The sequence below is a fragment of the Triturus cristatus genome, chromosome 3_1, assembly GCF_964204655.1.
Source record: "Triturus cristatus chromosome 3_1, aTriCri1.1, whole genome shotgun sequence".
Taxonomy (NCBI): domain Eukaryota; kingdom Metazoa; phylum Chordata; class Amphibia; order Caudata; family Salamandridae; genus Triturus; species Triturus cristatus.
In genome coordinates, this window is record NC_140583.1 from 403,432,754 (window position 1) to 403,448,313 (window position 15,560).

The 15,560-nt window shown below is 43.5% G+C and overlaps 1 protein-coding gene across 1 annotated transcript in view; it reads left to right on the forward strand.

Moving 5' to 3' along the window:
* The first annotated feature begins 1,904 nt into the window (after positions 1-1,904).
* The window catches only part of GLDN (gliomedin), a 429,338-nt gene continuing 415,682 nt past the window's right edge, over positions 1,905-15,560 (forward strand). The window contains exon 1 of the mRNA XM_085644191.1: positions 1,905-2,649. Within this exon, the coding sequence (XP_085500317.1) occupies positions 2,257-2,649 (393 nt within the window). The 5' untranslated portion in view covers positions 1,905-2,256. The remainder of the gene's footprint in view (positions 2,650-15,560) is intronic.

A 15,560-nucleotide genomic window follows, 5' to 3' on the forward strand; every position in this document is an offset into this window, starting at 1 on the left:
GAAAGCCTCCAGAGAGCAATAATGAAATCATAACATAATCACTGACATCTGGGATCCCCTCAGGTGGTTTATACAAATATTTATAGACATATATAATATACATTGCAAAGTTTTTTACCTTGGCTATGACTGGCATGGAGGGTGTAATAAGGTTGTGACAATCCTTCTTATGATAAAGTGACATTATTGCACATTGTTTATGGTGTTATCCTACCTACGTTTTAGGTTTCACCAACATTGTACATGCGCTGTCAGTGAAAGCTATTGTATATTGAAAAAAAAGGTTTAAAAAAGACTTAGAGCCCGTCCATTACTTACTAGTACTTATCATAGGCTGTCTTCCACGTAACTCTTGTTTCCTTGTTTCTTACTGGTCACATCTCCTGCTTCCTGCCGACTGCTAAATTTGTCCTACATTCTTCCCAGGGTTTCTGTCATGGAGCCCAGATCTCTGTACTGGGGTGAATGTATGATACTGTTCTGCATTCTGTCATCAATTGTTCTTTTTGCATTTGTCACCCCGAGTGGGATGGGTATGCCCAGACGTGGGTCCCGTGCTCTCCATGCCACTGGAGTCAAGCTATGCCGGCTGATGAGGGCTGAAAGCCCGAAACCGGTCCTAGGATGCTTGTTTTCAGTCCAGGGAGGACCTGGCCTGGCAGTTCAGGCTGGACTGTTCCCATTGGGCGCAGGGTCAAGACTGATTTGCATATGGCTGGGTCCAAACTGGAATGGCATGGTGGGCAAAAAAACGATGGATTCCGGCCCAGATCTCTGTACTGGGGTGAATGTATGATATTGTTCTGCATTCTGTCCATCAATTTTTCTATTTGCATGGAGCATGGAACTAGCACAGCTTCCAGCATCATGGTGACACTGAGATAAAGGGGAAAGTGCCAAAAGGTCAATTTAGACAGATTTCTTTTTAGATTGTTGTTTTGGGCATGTTTAATCAACAAGCCAATGAGGGCAATTCTGAGGACTCGTGAACTCAGTCTCCCATACATGCAATCGTGATCAATGTTACGTATATGCCCCAAACAGACATGAGGCTATTGCTGAGAACACTGAAAGATTTTTTTATTTGGGAATCAGTCTTTCTTTCCACATATTACAAATCTATAGTAGATGGAGTGTCTTTTCAAAATAGCACTTTCCTTCATCTGGCAATGCACCTTAAAGAATTTTCTTTGTGTCCAGTTGATTGTTTAGGTTTTGTGTGTGTATTTAAGAGTGGTTTACTATGCTTGTTGGACTTTCATTGTCAACATATTAATGTACGAAAGAAAAATAAAATACCTTTTTGTAAATAAACAGATATGACTGCCAACATCTTGGGCAGCTATCACACTCTGGGGTGTCAATTAACCAATTTAAAAGCAAACAATGTCACTGAGACAAACAATAAAGGCACTATTTCAGGTATGGAGCACATGTTTTGGTTGGAAGTGCTGCAGTGTCCAGCTAGTACTGAACAGAAGGGATATTTCGAAGGGCATCTCATTAAGGACAAGTACAAGGAACCGTGGTTTAAAGCTCTAGTTATTAATGCGGTCTGTTCCCAATTTGAATAGCACTGAAATGGTGCATTATTCCCTTCTTTTCCAAGAGCAAAAAAAAAAAAAAAAACTCCTTTACTTGCAGACTGATCCTGAAGGCGTTTCTAACATTGAGAACAGTTTTGGGTCAAAAAGGCAGACTCGGGCATGAATATGCGACGTGCCCTCTCTGGGAATCATGTCCCCTGTCTGCTCCCCTCCCCCCGGGTGCCTGGCTCAGCCACACGCCTCTGCGATCCCTTACACATCATTAGTTTCCGACTTGAATGCGAGAAATGACTGTAAGAATGAAACTGCCCACGGCGTGCCAGGGCATATAAACAAGACGTCACACACACTCCCGCCTTCAAGCTCTGGTATATCGGCAAACAATGTTCATGACAATTGCTTGATCAACTTTAGCGGTTGGTTTTGTGCTCTCTGCCAATTTCTTCTGCACCTTCCTATCGGTTTTCACCTGTGCTGAACCTCCATTTCCTGGTTTTCTTCTGCTGGTAGTTTTCAGGATGTCTTCTCTCGGCAGGCTTTAGAATTTCCTCTGCGCTGTTTGTCTCATCTATCCCGTGAAGCGGGCTTTCTTGAACAGCCATCACCTGCCGTCCCTGTACAACTTTCCCCCCGTTTTCTGCGCATTATATTGTCTGTCTCCCTTCACGCACTAACTACTGCACTTAGCGCGGCTACGTCAGGGAGCATCATGGACCCCTGGAAAGCTCGTGTTTTGCACGCAGGCGACGGTGGCGGGAAGGTAAAATGCAGCTGGTGGGGCCTAGCTGCTATGGCCCTGCTCTTCTGTGCTGTGCTGAACACCGCGTGCACGATTTTCTTCCTGACGCAGTGGCGCACTCTAATGGATCGAATGCAGGAACTGGAGGGCAGCCTGGAGAGCCCCGATACTGCCTACCCCCTCAAGCAGCTTATCACAGAGTTACAACGCCAGAAGTCCCAGGACCTCCCAGAAAGTCAAGTCTCCCGCAACAAGCGTAGCCATCGCCACCTGCGCCATCACCATGGATACTCCGCGGAGCCCAACCACATCCGAGCTGAGAACGAAGACATGCTGATGATGATGACGTACTCCATGGTGCCGGTAGGTTGAACTTTCTTTGAGAGAAAACGATTTAAGATTGTTCAGGTGCAAATAACAGCATGTTGTTAACATACTTAAGCATGGGGCAAACAGAAAAAAACCACACTGCTTACATACAAAGGGTTCCTCTTGTTAAATTACGTGTGGAGCAAAGAGGCATGATATTGTTATTTATGTTTGCTTCCTCACAAAATAGCTGCTGGAGCAGTCGGAATGTCATAGCTTTTCGAGCCCACCTTTCTCATAATTAATATCTTCCTACCACACACATCACAGACATGAGCAAGATGAAGCAAATGGAAAAGAGGAATCAGACATCAAGCTCTTCCAATCATGCTCCCAGCAACATTCTGTTGAATCTGTTTTATTAACGCTACTAAAGTCACATACATGCTGCACAGGGGTTCCATTGATGTGCAGTCTGCATATTATTGGGTCTATTAGGATGGCGGGCGGACTCCTGTCCGGCCGCCACCCTAGCGGTGCCGGCACTGGCCGCCAGTGGGGCGGCGGTCCTGCACCATCAATTAGGATGCCACTGCTACCGTGGCGGTGGCATCCCACATTCACAGCATTGTGGCGGGCGGTGCTCACAGCACCGCCCGCCACAATTTTGTGAAGGGACTTGGTACATTGGCATGCACAATGTGACATGCACCGCGCGGTGCCTGCCACCTTGTCCATGCCAATGCTGAGGGGTACCATAGGTACCCCCCAAGTGCAGCCCCTCACACCCCCAACCCCCTGGGAGCCTACAATGGGCCCCCGTAGCATTTACCGCATGCCTTTTCCAATGCTGATTCTCCGCCATGGAAAGGTATGAGAAATGCCCCATAATAATATGGATGGCGGTGCATATTGAGTTCCTTTTCCGCCCGGTCGATATTTCGACCGGCGGAAAAGCGGCAGACGGTCTTCCCATCCACCGCAGTGCCCCCCGCCATACTAATATGGCGGGGGTGAACCAGGGTCATATGGCGGGTGAATCTCCACCGCCGGGCCAGCAGTGAGCACCGCCGGCCCGGCGGTGGAGATCCGCCCGCCATCCTAATGGACCCCTCAGTCTATTCTGCTAAACTACTTTCAGCATAGTAAGAAGCTCTCAGGGTTTCCTTGTGGATGAGCAGAGCAGAATCAGTGTTACGAAATCTTACAAATTAACAGTCCATTTCAGCAGACCTTTGAACAGAAATTGAATGGTTTAAATAATAAGAAATTGGAAAGCCACCAGGTCTCCCCTTTTAAAACCCTCCAGCTTTGTCAATGCTTTTTGGTGATGCTGAACAGCATTGGTAAAAAGATATGCCTTTTGACGGTGCGGTTTAGCTTTTTCACAAAAAAGAAAAATGTGATGACGCAGCTACTGTTGGCGGTCGCGTCATTCTGTAGTCTTACATGCAACATCAGGATGCAGGCACAATTTTCCATTATTTTTTATTGACCAGTCTAAGCTAGTAAATTAGATTTGTCACTAAAAGAAAGAAAATGTAAGTGCGCAAAAGAGCTTTTTTGGAGGGTGTGCAGCACTTTTCAGTGGTGGGCAGTAACAGAACAGCGGATAGGCGAGTAGACTGGGAAAAGCAATGCAGGGTGGAGAGAGAAGGGAGAGAGCAACACGAGGGCAGGGGAGAAGCGCACAAGGGAGAAAATAACTCAGGGGAGGGCTGAGATTTCCCAGAGGGAGATGGCAACATGGACTGCAAGGGGAAAAGCATAGTGTAAGCGAGAATAAGATGAAGCGTAGGGAGAGAGAAGCACACAAACGATGTGAGGGCAACACAGTGGGGCATATTTACAAGCCCGCATCACTACCACAACTTCACTTTAATTGATGTTGTGATGACGATAGGGGCTTTGTCCTATTCACAAGGCAGTGTTCAGCAATTTGACGTGGCTTAATGCTGACTTGGAAAAAAGGCACCCTTTCACGCTGTACTTAGAATGGAAGGGGAGGGCAACGGGTGTTGCGTTGGGTGTTCCGGGAAACGGGACCGCCCGCTGAGGGTGCGGCGGTCTCGCACTCCCGATTGTGATGCACCCGCCACACTGGCGGGCGCATGGCGCATCTGCAACATTGTGGCGGGCGCCCGCTGCAATGCCACAGAGGCAGGTTGTGCATGTCAATGAACAACGTGACAGGCACCGCGCGGTGCCTGCCACGTTGTTCATTGAAAGGCAAGGGGGTACCATAGGTAACCCCCATGTGCACCCCCCAGAGTCCCTGGGGGCCCGCAACGGGCCCCCGCAAGCAGTCTCCGCATGGCATGTTCCCACCAACATTGTAATATGGCTTGAGGTGTCTAACAGACACCGCCACCGCCGATGTCGGACGAACTCAGGTCCGTCCGACATCGGTCAGGAGCTGTAACCGACCGACCTGCTGTCGTCGGTTACGGCCCTGCTAGTACGATGAGACCAAACAGGGTTCGTCGCACTCGTATACAAGTCAATGCAGGCATGTATTCCGAGCGGAATGCATGCCTGCATCCTTGATAGCAGGGGTGCAGTTCATCCCTGCACTCTGTGGGTGGCGCCCCAAGGTGCCTGCCACCAGGTGCAGGGATCCACAGAGGGGCACCATAGGTGACCCCAGGCTGCCATTCGGCAGCCTCACACCCATCGGGGCCCTACTGGGGGCCCCCAAAGACAGTTTCCGACTGCCTTTCCGTGCCGGAGAAACCATCACGAAAAGGCAGTGAAAAACTGCCATCGTACTCCCTCAGTTGCAAAGAGGCGGCCGGGGGAGTACTGGGAGATTTCCACACAGCGAACGGGCTCTCTGAGCCTGTCATCCACAATCCGGAAATCCGTGTCAGATTCCTTTCTGACCGAGCCCATCGGAATGGCTCGGTCGGAAAGGAATCCGGCCGACATGATCCGAATCGTTCGAAAGGGCTCCGACCGTCAGTCGGAGCCCTTCCGACCGGAATCGGAATCCGCCCCTTAGTGTCTATAGGAAAATGTGTTCATACATCTGGCCCATAGTTGTTTAAAATATCGATTGTTTAATTAGTGTTATGTATTTTAGTATATTTTTTAAATGTATGTGATGTGTTATTTTTGTATAAGAATTGTTTATATTTTTTGATGTATGTCACATTTTTAGTAGTTATTAATTTTATTTTAATTGAATTTTGTGGTTTTTAGTTCCGTAGCGCAGTGGTTCCCAAACTGTGTGCCGTGGCTCTCTGGGGAGCCCGCCAAAGCTAGCCAGGGGAGCCATGCACCAAGCACTTTAATGCATTTAATATTGAAGGGTCTGTTGGCTTTAGTTAAACTAATTAGACTTAAATGCATGATGCTGTTGATTTGTAAAGTGGCATGCCTAAAGCTGTAAACTTAGTGCTTAAGTGATGGCATGTCGAGGGAGATGACCTCCATATTTCACTGGATACTCACATTCCAACACTCCCAAAGTAAGCGGAAGATGGCTCATTTATTATTTTAGACTCGTTAATAGTTTAGTTTTTTCCAAATGCATTTTACACCAATGCAAGTTATCAGAAAAGTACAGTTGTCCTGTCAATTAAACACACTTAGGGGGTCATTAGGATGGCGGGTGGTGGCGATCCGCCCGCCATCCCAACTAAATTTACCGCCCACCATATTATTTTGGCGGGGAGTATCGCAGCGATGGAAAGTCCGTCCGCCGCTTTTCCGCTGGTCGGCAATCGTTCCGATTGCCGGACGGGCGGAGCTGGTGCATAATATTGTGGCGGTGCCTAGAAGGCACCACTTTTCACATGATGCTGGGTATCACAGGCCTTTCCATGGCGGCGTTGCCGCAATGAAAAGGCTGGCGGGGAACTGCTTTGGGGGCCCGTTGCCTGGTACCCCCTTCAATGCCATGCACAAGGTGGCAGGCACCACGCGGTGCCTACCACGTTGTGCATGGCAATGCACAACTTGCCTCTTTGGCATTGCGGCGGGTGCTGCTTATAGCAGCACCCGCCACAATGTCAAAAATGCGGAATGCAACCGCCAGGGTGGCGGTCGCATCCTAATTGGCAGTGCGGGACCGCCGCACCACTGGTGGCCGGTCCCAGCACCACTAGGGTGGCGAGCGGACTAAAGTCAGCCCGCCATCCTAATGGGCCTCTTAGTATTATTAAGTGTCGACATTTGTACTTGAATCATAGATACTTCTAGTACACATTTGTTTCAGTACACAATCATTTCTAGATAGGCCTGGTCTCTCTTGGAGCACAGGGAAGTACAACACCATATATGGCATAATGCCAATATTTGTAAGCAAGAAAGAGGGACATTTAAAAAAAGGAATTTATTTAACTTACATTGATTTGGAGGCAATTTTAGGGAGGAGACAGCAAAAATAAAGCTGTATGTGTTTTACAAAATCATGAGTCACCCTGCTAAGACAGGTGTGTTGGCATGTATGACATGGGTAGAAATGGAAGTGTATGCAAATATTCTTCAAGCGCAGAAACACTTTGGCAATGGGGCCTACATGCATAGGGGTGCTATCTAGGACTGTAAGTGAGATAAAAAAGTTAGAGGGATACTCTATAAAAGGCTTGGGCAAAGAAGTGCAACTAGGAATATTTTATTAGAGGCGCCGCCTTAGTAATATGAAACACCCTGTGTATATGATTAAAATATCTTCATCAGCTTCATCCCAATCATTTTCAGGGAGAAAAATGCAAATACTCCAGAGGCCGGGTTTACACCACCCCACCCTCCCCAAAAAAATAACAGTGGGGAGCCATGGGCAATGGCCAATGGGTTTGGGAACCACTGCCATAGCGGGTTGTGGATTTAAAGGGGAATATGGTGAGAAGTAATTTAATTATATTAAATGAATGATTATTTTTGATTTATGAATATTTATTTAATTCAGATTTTATAGTGTCAATTGTGTAAAGTAATGTATTATTAATTAATTAATAATTGGTTGTTAATTAATATTAATTAATTGATAATTAAATATGGTAATTGTGTAATTAATTTTAGGTGTGCGTTTTGGGGTTTATAGGGGTAAGTGTTGGGAAGTCATTTATTTTTTATTAATTAATAATTAGTTGTCAATTGATATTAATTAATTTATTGAGAATTAATTATGGGAATCTTGAAATTAATTTTATGTGTGGGTTGTGGGGTTTATAGGGGTAAAGGGTGGAAAGTAGTTTATTTTTGATTAATTAATAATTAGTTGTTAATTGCTATTAATTTATTTAAAATTAATTATCGCAACTCTGTAATAAGTTGTAGATGCAGGTTGTGGGGTTTAAGGGGTAAAGGGTGGGGAGTGATTTATGTTTAATTAATTAATAATTAGATGTTAATTAATATTAATTAATTAATTGTAAATTAAATACAGAAATTGTGTAATTGCTTTCAGGTGTTTGTTGTGGGGTTTATAGTGGTAAAGGTTCCAAAGTAATTTGTGTTTAATTAATTAATAATTAGTGGTTAATTAATATTAATTAGTTGATATTTATTAGGGTAATTGGTTTTTTTTGTGTGTGCTTTTTACTTTTAAAGGGTAAAGGGTGGGTATTAAAGGAATGTTACTTACTTTATAATGAGTAGTTTAAAAAAAAAGTTTTAAATGTGTAATTAATTTTTTTACAGTTTTGGAAAATCCTGGCATTAAACAGGCGAAACATGGAGAAATGCTTTATTTCTTCATGTTTTTGCTTTTTCCATGTGTGCTGCCTTGTGCAGCACATATGGAAAAAGCTAATTGCCATGGTTTTTGTATGTACCGGAAGGTGTCCCTTCCTGTGCATAAACATACCTCTTTTTAAAATGCCATTCTGTCACTTTCATGTGTGCTGCATAAAGCAGCACACGTGAAAGTGAGAGAATTGCATTTAGGATTGTTTATGTGCAGGAAGGGACACCTTCCTATACATAAGCAAATCTCCCCTGCACACAGACACCCTTGCACTCTGGTGCAAGGTTGCCTTCATTGGAGCTAAGTTATTAAACTTAGCGACATGGCAGGTGGAAACGCAAGGCTGCACCATATCCTTGTGAATATGGTGCAGCCTTGTGTTTCCGAAGTGGTGGACATCATCTGCGGTGTACTCCAGGGCTCTTCCCTCAGCCCGACGCTGTTCAACGTCTACATGGCCCCCCTCGCCCACGTCGCCCGCTAACACGATCTCAACATCATCTCCTACGCCGACAACACCCAGCTGATCCTCTCCCTCACCAAGGACCCGCACACCGCCAAAACCAACCTCCATGAGGTAATGAAGCCCATCGCCGAATGGATGAGGAGCAGCCGACTAAAGCTGACCTCGGACAAGACCGAGGTCCTCGTCCTTGGATCCACCCCCTCAGCCTGGGACGGCTGCTGGTGGCCAACCAAGCTAGGAACAGCACCGACACCCACCGACCACGCATGCAACCTGGGAATCATCCTCGACTCCTCCCTCTCCATGTCAAAGCAGGTCAACTCCGTCTCCTCCTCCTCCTGCTACAACACCCTCCGCATGCTCCGCAGGATCTACAAGTAGATCCCCACCGAAACAAGAAGAACTGTGACCCAGGCCCTCGTCAGCAGCAGGCTGGACTACGGCAACGCACTCTACGCAGGTATCCCGGTCAAACACCTTCGACGACTGCAATGCATCCAAAACGCCTCCGCTGGACTGATCCTCTACATCCCTCGCCACAGCCACATCACCCCCCACCTGAGAGACCTACACTGGCTCCCCATCGAACAGAGGATCACCTTCAAGCTACTCACCCACACACACAAAGCCCTCCACAACACCGAACCAGCCTACTTTAATGGCCGACTCAGCTTCTACACCTCCACCCGCCAGATCCGGTCCGCCAGCCTCCCCCTCGCTGCTGTCCCCCGCATCCAACGAACGACCACCGGCGGCAGATCCTTCTCCTTCCTCGCCGCCAAGACCTGGAACACCCTCCCCACCCACCTACGGCAGACCCAAGACCTGCTCACCTTCAGAAGACTCCTCAAGACCTGGCTCATCGAGCAGTAGCAGCACCCCCTCCCCTCAGCGCCTTGAGACCCTCACAGGTAAGTAGTGTGCTTTATAAATACAATGATTGATTGATTGATTGATTGATTGATTGATTGATTGGTGGAGAGGCGTTAAGCCAAGAAGACTAACGCCTCTCTCTGCCATTTCCTTGTGAATATCCCCCTGTGATCTCACAAAAAAATCCCTGAGTTGTAAATATTTATAATAATGTTGTCTTGGTATCATAAATGTATCCAGCAGTAATTCGGAAGCCATCACAGTCATAAAGATCTTCCAACTTGGCCACCCCAAGTCTAGCCCTTTGTTTCACCATCTCATCATGAAAAATGTCTGGAAGGAATGGATTATCCCACAGAGGGAATTTATTAAAATATATCGGTAGAGAATACTTAGTAACAATTTCTCGCCAAATAGAGACCAGCCCCCTACGGATCTTGAAAGTACCCTCTTGTAGTAATTTGGATCATGGATCCGGTAAAGAAACCTCCAGCTATCCTGGCCTAGAAATTTTTTATGATTGAAATCCTTGACCCTATTGAAAAGAAGGCTGCGTAATCTATTCGTGAAAGAAGCCCAATAATAGAATTTAAAATCAAGAAGTAAGAGGCCGCCTTGGTGAAATGGGTACTTTAGAGATTTAATTGCATGGCAAGCATGCTTATACCACCATATAAAACTCCTCACTGTAAGTATCACCAAGTGTGCCACATGTTCCATATACTTAATGCACGTTGGTATGCAGGTTAGTGCCTGGGCTTATTTTCTGTTCTAGTTTGGTCCTACACCCAATGCTGAGGTCGATCATAAACCTAATGCTCGAATTCACGTTTGACTCCATCCTCACCATCAAAGAAGGCATTTCCAGAAAAACAAAGGTGGTTTGATGCCAGCTCTCTTTACCAAAGGCAGTGAAACCAGTCCTCCAAGAAAGTGAATTCAGAATGATTGTATTAGGCAGTGCCAATGACTTTCTCCAGACTATGCCCCGAAGGGCATCCTTACAGGCCACAGCATATTTCATAAAGGGCATAACAAAAGTACCGCATCACCCCCTCCTAATAGAGGTCCACTAGCTCGTCAGTATGAACCATCTTAAAAACTAGCTTAATCATCTACAAATGTATCACAAACAGCAACACTGCTTAACTGGCTTACATGATCACCATCACAGATATCACTCAGCGCACCCACAGCCAGCACATGGTCAGAGTAAAGTCAAAGAAGTCGAAAAAAGGAAAAACAAGACAACCGACCGTCTCTATCTATGCACTTAGGATTTGGAACAACATACCAAAATCCATTAGGACCTCCCCAATTCTGTTCCAGCTTAGGAAAGCGCTAAAGACACACCTCTTTAAGAGCATTACATCATGAGGAAATAACAGTTCACTTTCCCTCTCAGAACCCAGCTACCTCTCCAGTCACTCATTAACTTTACCTTAGTCTTTGACCCTGTACAGCACTTCACATCCTTTGTACAATGCAAATACCATGTTCCTTTGAGTTATACAAACAGCACATACAAAAATGCATACAAATATTTGTGTATAGTTAAAAAAACAACAGTTGGGTGCAGTTATTAAATAGAACTTCTCACTTAAAATCTGTCTAATATTTTTCATATTTGTTTCAGTGGCAAATTGATAATTTCATTCTCTGACACCAATTAGCCAAAGAGTGGGTAAGACCCAAAATTCCTGATCATCATGCTTATTTTCCAAAATTTCCATCACACTACTTCCAAATTTGTCTTTACAATATCCCTATAAAACAAGGAATTTGGGGGTGGGAAAAATCATTGCTTCATTCAAATCTGGCTGTGTGCATGAATCAAACAGGGGTTCCACTGAGGGGTTGCCATGGCTTATAAACCAAGTGCTCTGACCCCAGACTCTTCTCTTGGGAGTTAGTCAGGTGATCTGACTCCACCTCCACAATCCCTGCTAAAAGGTCCTCCTATTCCTGACTCATACTTTAATGCAGGAAGTCTGAAAGGTAAATTTTAAACAAAGTGAGTCAGGTGCTGTGTTCTTGTATTTTTTTAAATGTGACATCTCTTTTAAATAATGCACCCTGTGCAGAAATCTGTGTAACATAAATGTAGCTGGTGTCAAATCAGTCTAGTTGGATATTAATAGTAACCTCTGTTGCAGATGGCTTTGAAACTACAGCAATGTGGTAGATAGACCATTGACAATTATATTTAAGAAATATTGGCTGAGGGGGATTTGTGTGTAATTATTTAGCACCAACTGGTTAGAGCTTCCTGAGGTAAAGGCATGGTTTCAATTCCGGTACAAGGACTTTCAGGATCTCAGGAGTTTTGCCTCTCATTCTTTCATTCCCCATTTCTCCGTAGTAATACAGGGAAGTTCCAGGTTGCCAGTTCCCTACCTGGCAGGCATTGACTAGCAATTCAAACAATCAAAATACAGCGTTCTCTTGTGCTATTTGAGATGGTTCCTTCGGGTGATTTTCTCCCAAACGTTTCCCGTTTTGCCTCCATGTTTTGCTGAATCTTTTTGTCGTCCATAGGACTCTGAGCACTTTACCACTGCTCACCAGTGCTAAAGTGCATATGCGTTTTCCCTAAACATATGTGTAATTGGTAAAAAAACAATATACAAAAGGGAGTGCTACTTTGGTTGGGTGTAACGGAAAAATAAGGCGCTCCAACAATATTACACAAGTATTCTCATTAGTACTGGCTGTACTGCGGTGCAATCAAACATAGGGAAATAACACCCAATTCCCCAAAAGACTCCATCATAGATTGATATGTTAATCACAAACTGCTGATGCACACGCTCAATGTCCATATACAATATAGTAATTATTATAGCAAAACAATGATCAGTTGGGCTTCTGGTCTTCTTTTATTTTCATAATCTTTCACTCCCAACGCATTTCGTCGCTATAGGGATCAACCAAACGACTTCCTCGGGGCTGGAAGTAACACAAATACCACAATTGTACTACAAATATATATAAACATTAAATTAACAACTTAGGTGAGCCCTAAGTACAACCTCATGCATAGGGACTGCAAACTGTGCTTACAACAGAGGTTAACCTTATTTCCAGTGCTCTGTGATCACACATGAACAAATTCTCATAAGCTAAAGTAATTATTCAAGTTCAATTAATATCAATTGAATACTAAATTTACTGTATATCCTTGAAACGCTATATATTATATTGTATAGTGCATAGTATCCAAGTCTCTGGGGTTATTATTATATCACCCAAAGTGTATAACGTGCTGCCTTAATATACCCATAACGGGTTAATCAATACCTTAAGCTTCGATTAGGTCGATTATCTGAAATTCAAACCATAAGATAAAAATGTGAAACACATGAGGCAAGGTTTTGCATCAATACGTATGATTAACTGTACACGTCCTAAACCAGGACTGTCTTACCTCACATATAACTTCATATTCTGTTTCAACTGTATTGCGGCTCAAAATATTCCAATGTAGATATCAACTATAAAAGATATATGTATACGTATATTTTGTTCAAAGCATAGCCATCGCTTCACTATTAAAGTATTTACTCATATAATAACAATATGGAAGATTATGAAAATAAAAGAAGACCAGAAGCCCAACTGATCATTGTGTTGCTATAATAATTACTATATTGTATATGGACATTGAGCATGTGCATCAGCAATTTGTGACTTACAAAAGGGAGTGCTTAGGAAGTCCAATGTTTTTACTGAAAGTTCACTTAATCACATATTAATCCAGAGAAGGCTTTGTATGAATGAGATGCTGGGTATTTCTGCTTAACCTGGCAGGTCCAACTACGGATAAAGATATTCAGCCTTCTCCCATCTCTGGTTTACACTCATCTAGGAAAAATCAATTTGGAATATTTAATGAGCCTTGGTTAATACCGCTATTCAGCCCCCTCTTCTTTTGTGTGGCTTACACTTGCCCGCAAGGAAACTCTAAGAAATCTGTAAGCCCTGATGAAATCTCTTGTCAGGACGAAATGGGTTGGATGGGTTGCAGTTTAATGTTGTTAAGAATAAAGAAAATATTTTTGGGAGTATCATAGCATGGCATATCATAGCGTTATATTGGATCTGTAAGAATAATTGATATGTTTAAATATTCTGGATTAATATGTGATTAAGTGAACTTTTGTTAAAAATATTGAAATTCCTAAGTCATACCTTTTATATATTATTTTTCACTTTGGTTTATGGTTTCAGGGCAGTAGTACCATTAGAAGGTTGAGTGCTATTGCACACATATTAACAATACAAAACACCTGTGCAGTCAGATAAAGCCAGTACTGCCCTATTTTGGAATTACTTGTGTGTAATTGTGGTATACAAGATTGGCATATTTAATTTACCTGTAACCCCAAAAATGTTATTTGCTTCTAAGTGCTATTTTTGTCTTATCTTTTGAAATTCAATATCTCAAGGTCTCTACATTGTTTTTTGTCGTTTTGGTCTTGTTTTCAGCAGACTGTAATAATCTAGTGTGTTTAAACTTGTGTTAAGTCTTTGTGTGGTGTATTCATTGTGTTACTGTGCGTGTGTGTTGCACGAATACTTTACATATTGCCTCTTAAGATAAGCCTGACTGCTCTGTGCCAAGCTACCAGAGGGTGAGCACATGCTATTTTTTAGTGTGTAATTAGCTTACCCTGACTGGAGTGGCGGTTCCTACTTGGCCTGGGTGCATACCTCAGCCAACCAGGAATGTCAGTTCTAACAGTTTCTAATTCCAATTATCAGCCTGTTCAACGATGAAGGGCTTCCGCTCTTCCTCCCGATGTGCACACGGTGCAGCAGATGAGCTTATAGAGATATGTAGCACAGTTTAACTAAATGTCATCAATCGCTTTACTGCATGTAGTTAACACAAGTAAAATAACTTGCCTAATTTAAATATTTATTTTATTTATTTATTTTTTATTTTGAGAGTTTTATATAGCGCTGGCTAGACCCGGAGGTGTCAGAGCGCTTTACATAAGGTTCCACAGAAATTACAAAATTACATCAGTTACACGTTACATCAGTTACTAGAAAAACATTTCAAGAGAGTAGAAGACAAAATACATGGGGCCCGATTCACAAAACTAACTTAAGACAAAATCCTAAACTTACTACCATTTTGGTATTCACAGAAGGCACTTACTCATTTTGGTATTCACAGAAGGCACTTACTCATTTCGGTATTCACAGAAGTTAGGAGTCCTAACTTTAGGACTCCTAAATGCCTTCTGTGAATACCGAAAGTCTTAAAATTAGGATTTTTCTTAGTTTAGTAGTAGTATAGTTAGGACTCCTAACTTTAGGACTCCTAAATGCCTTCTGTGAATACCGAAAGTCTTAAAATTAGGATTTTTCTCAATTTAGTAGTAGTAAAGTTAGGACTCCTAACTTTAGGACTCCTAAATGCCTTCTGTGAATACCGAAAGCCTTAAAATTAGGATTTTTCTCAGTTTAGTCGTAGTATAGTTAGGACTCCTAACTTTAGGACTCCTAAATGCCTTCTGTGAATACCGAAAGCCCTAAAATTAGGATTTTTCTCAGTTTAGTAGTAGTAAAGTTAGGAGTCCTAACTTTAGGACTCCTAAACTGAGAATAATCCTAATTTTAAGACTTTCGGTATTCACAGAAGGCATTTAGGAGTCCTAAAGTTAGGACTCCTAACTTCTGTGAATACCGAAGTGAGTAAGTGTCTTCTGTGAATACCAAAATGAGTAAGTGCCTTCTGTGAATACGAAAATGGTAGTAAGTTTAGGATTTTGTCTTAAGTTAGTTCTGTGAATCGGGCCCATGGATCTTAGAAGGGTAAAGGGGTGGGGAAAAGGGGTAGGAGGTAGATAGGATGGAGAGACAAAGGAGAGTCTGCTCATAGTCCGGCTGGGTAGGTGACGGCCGAGGAGGAAGTCTACAGCC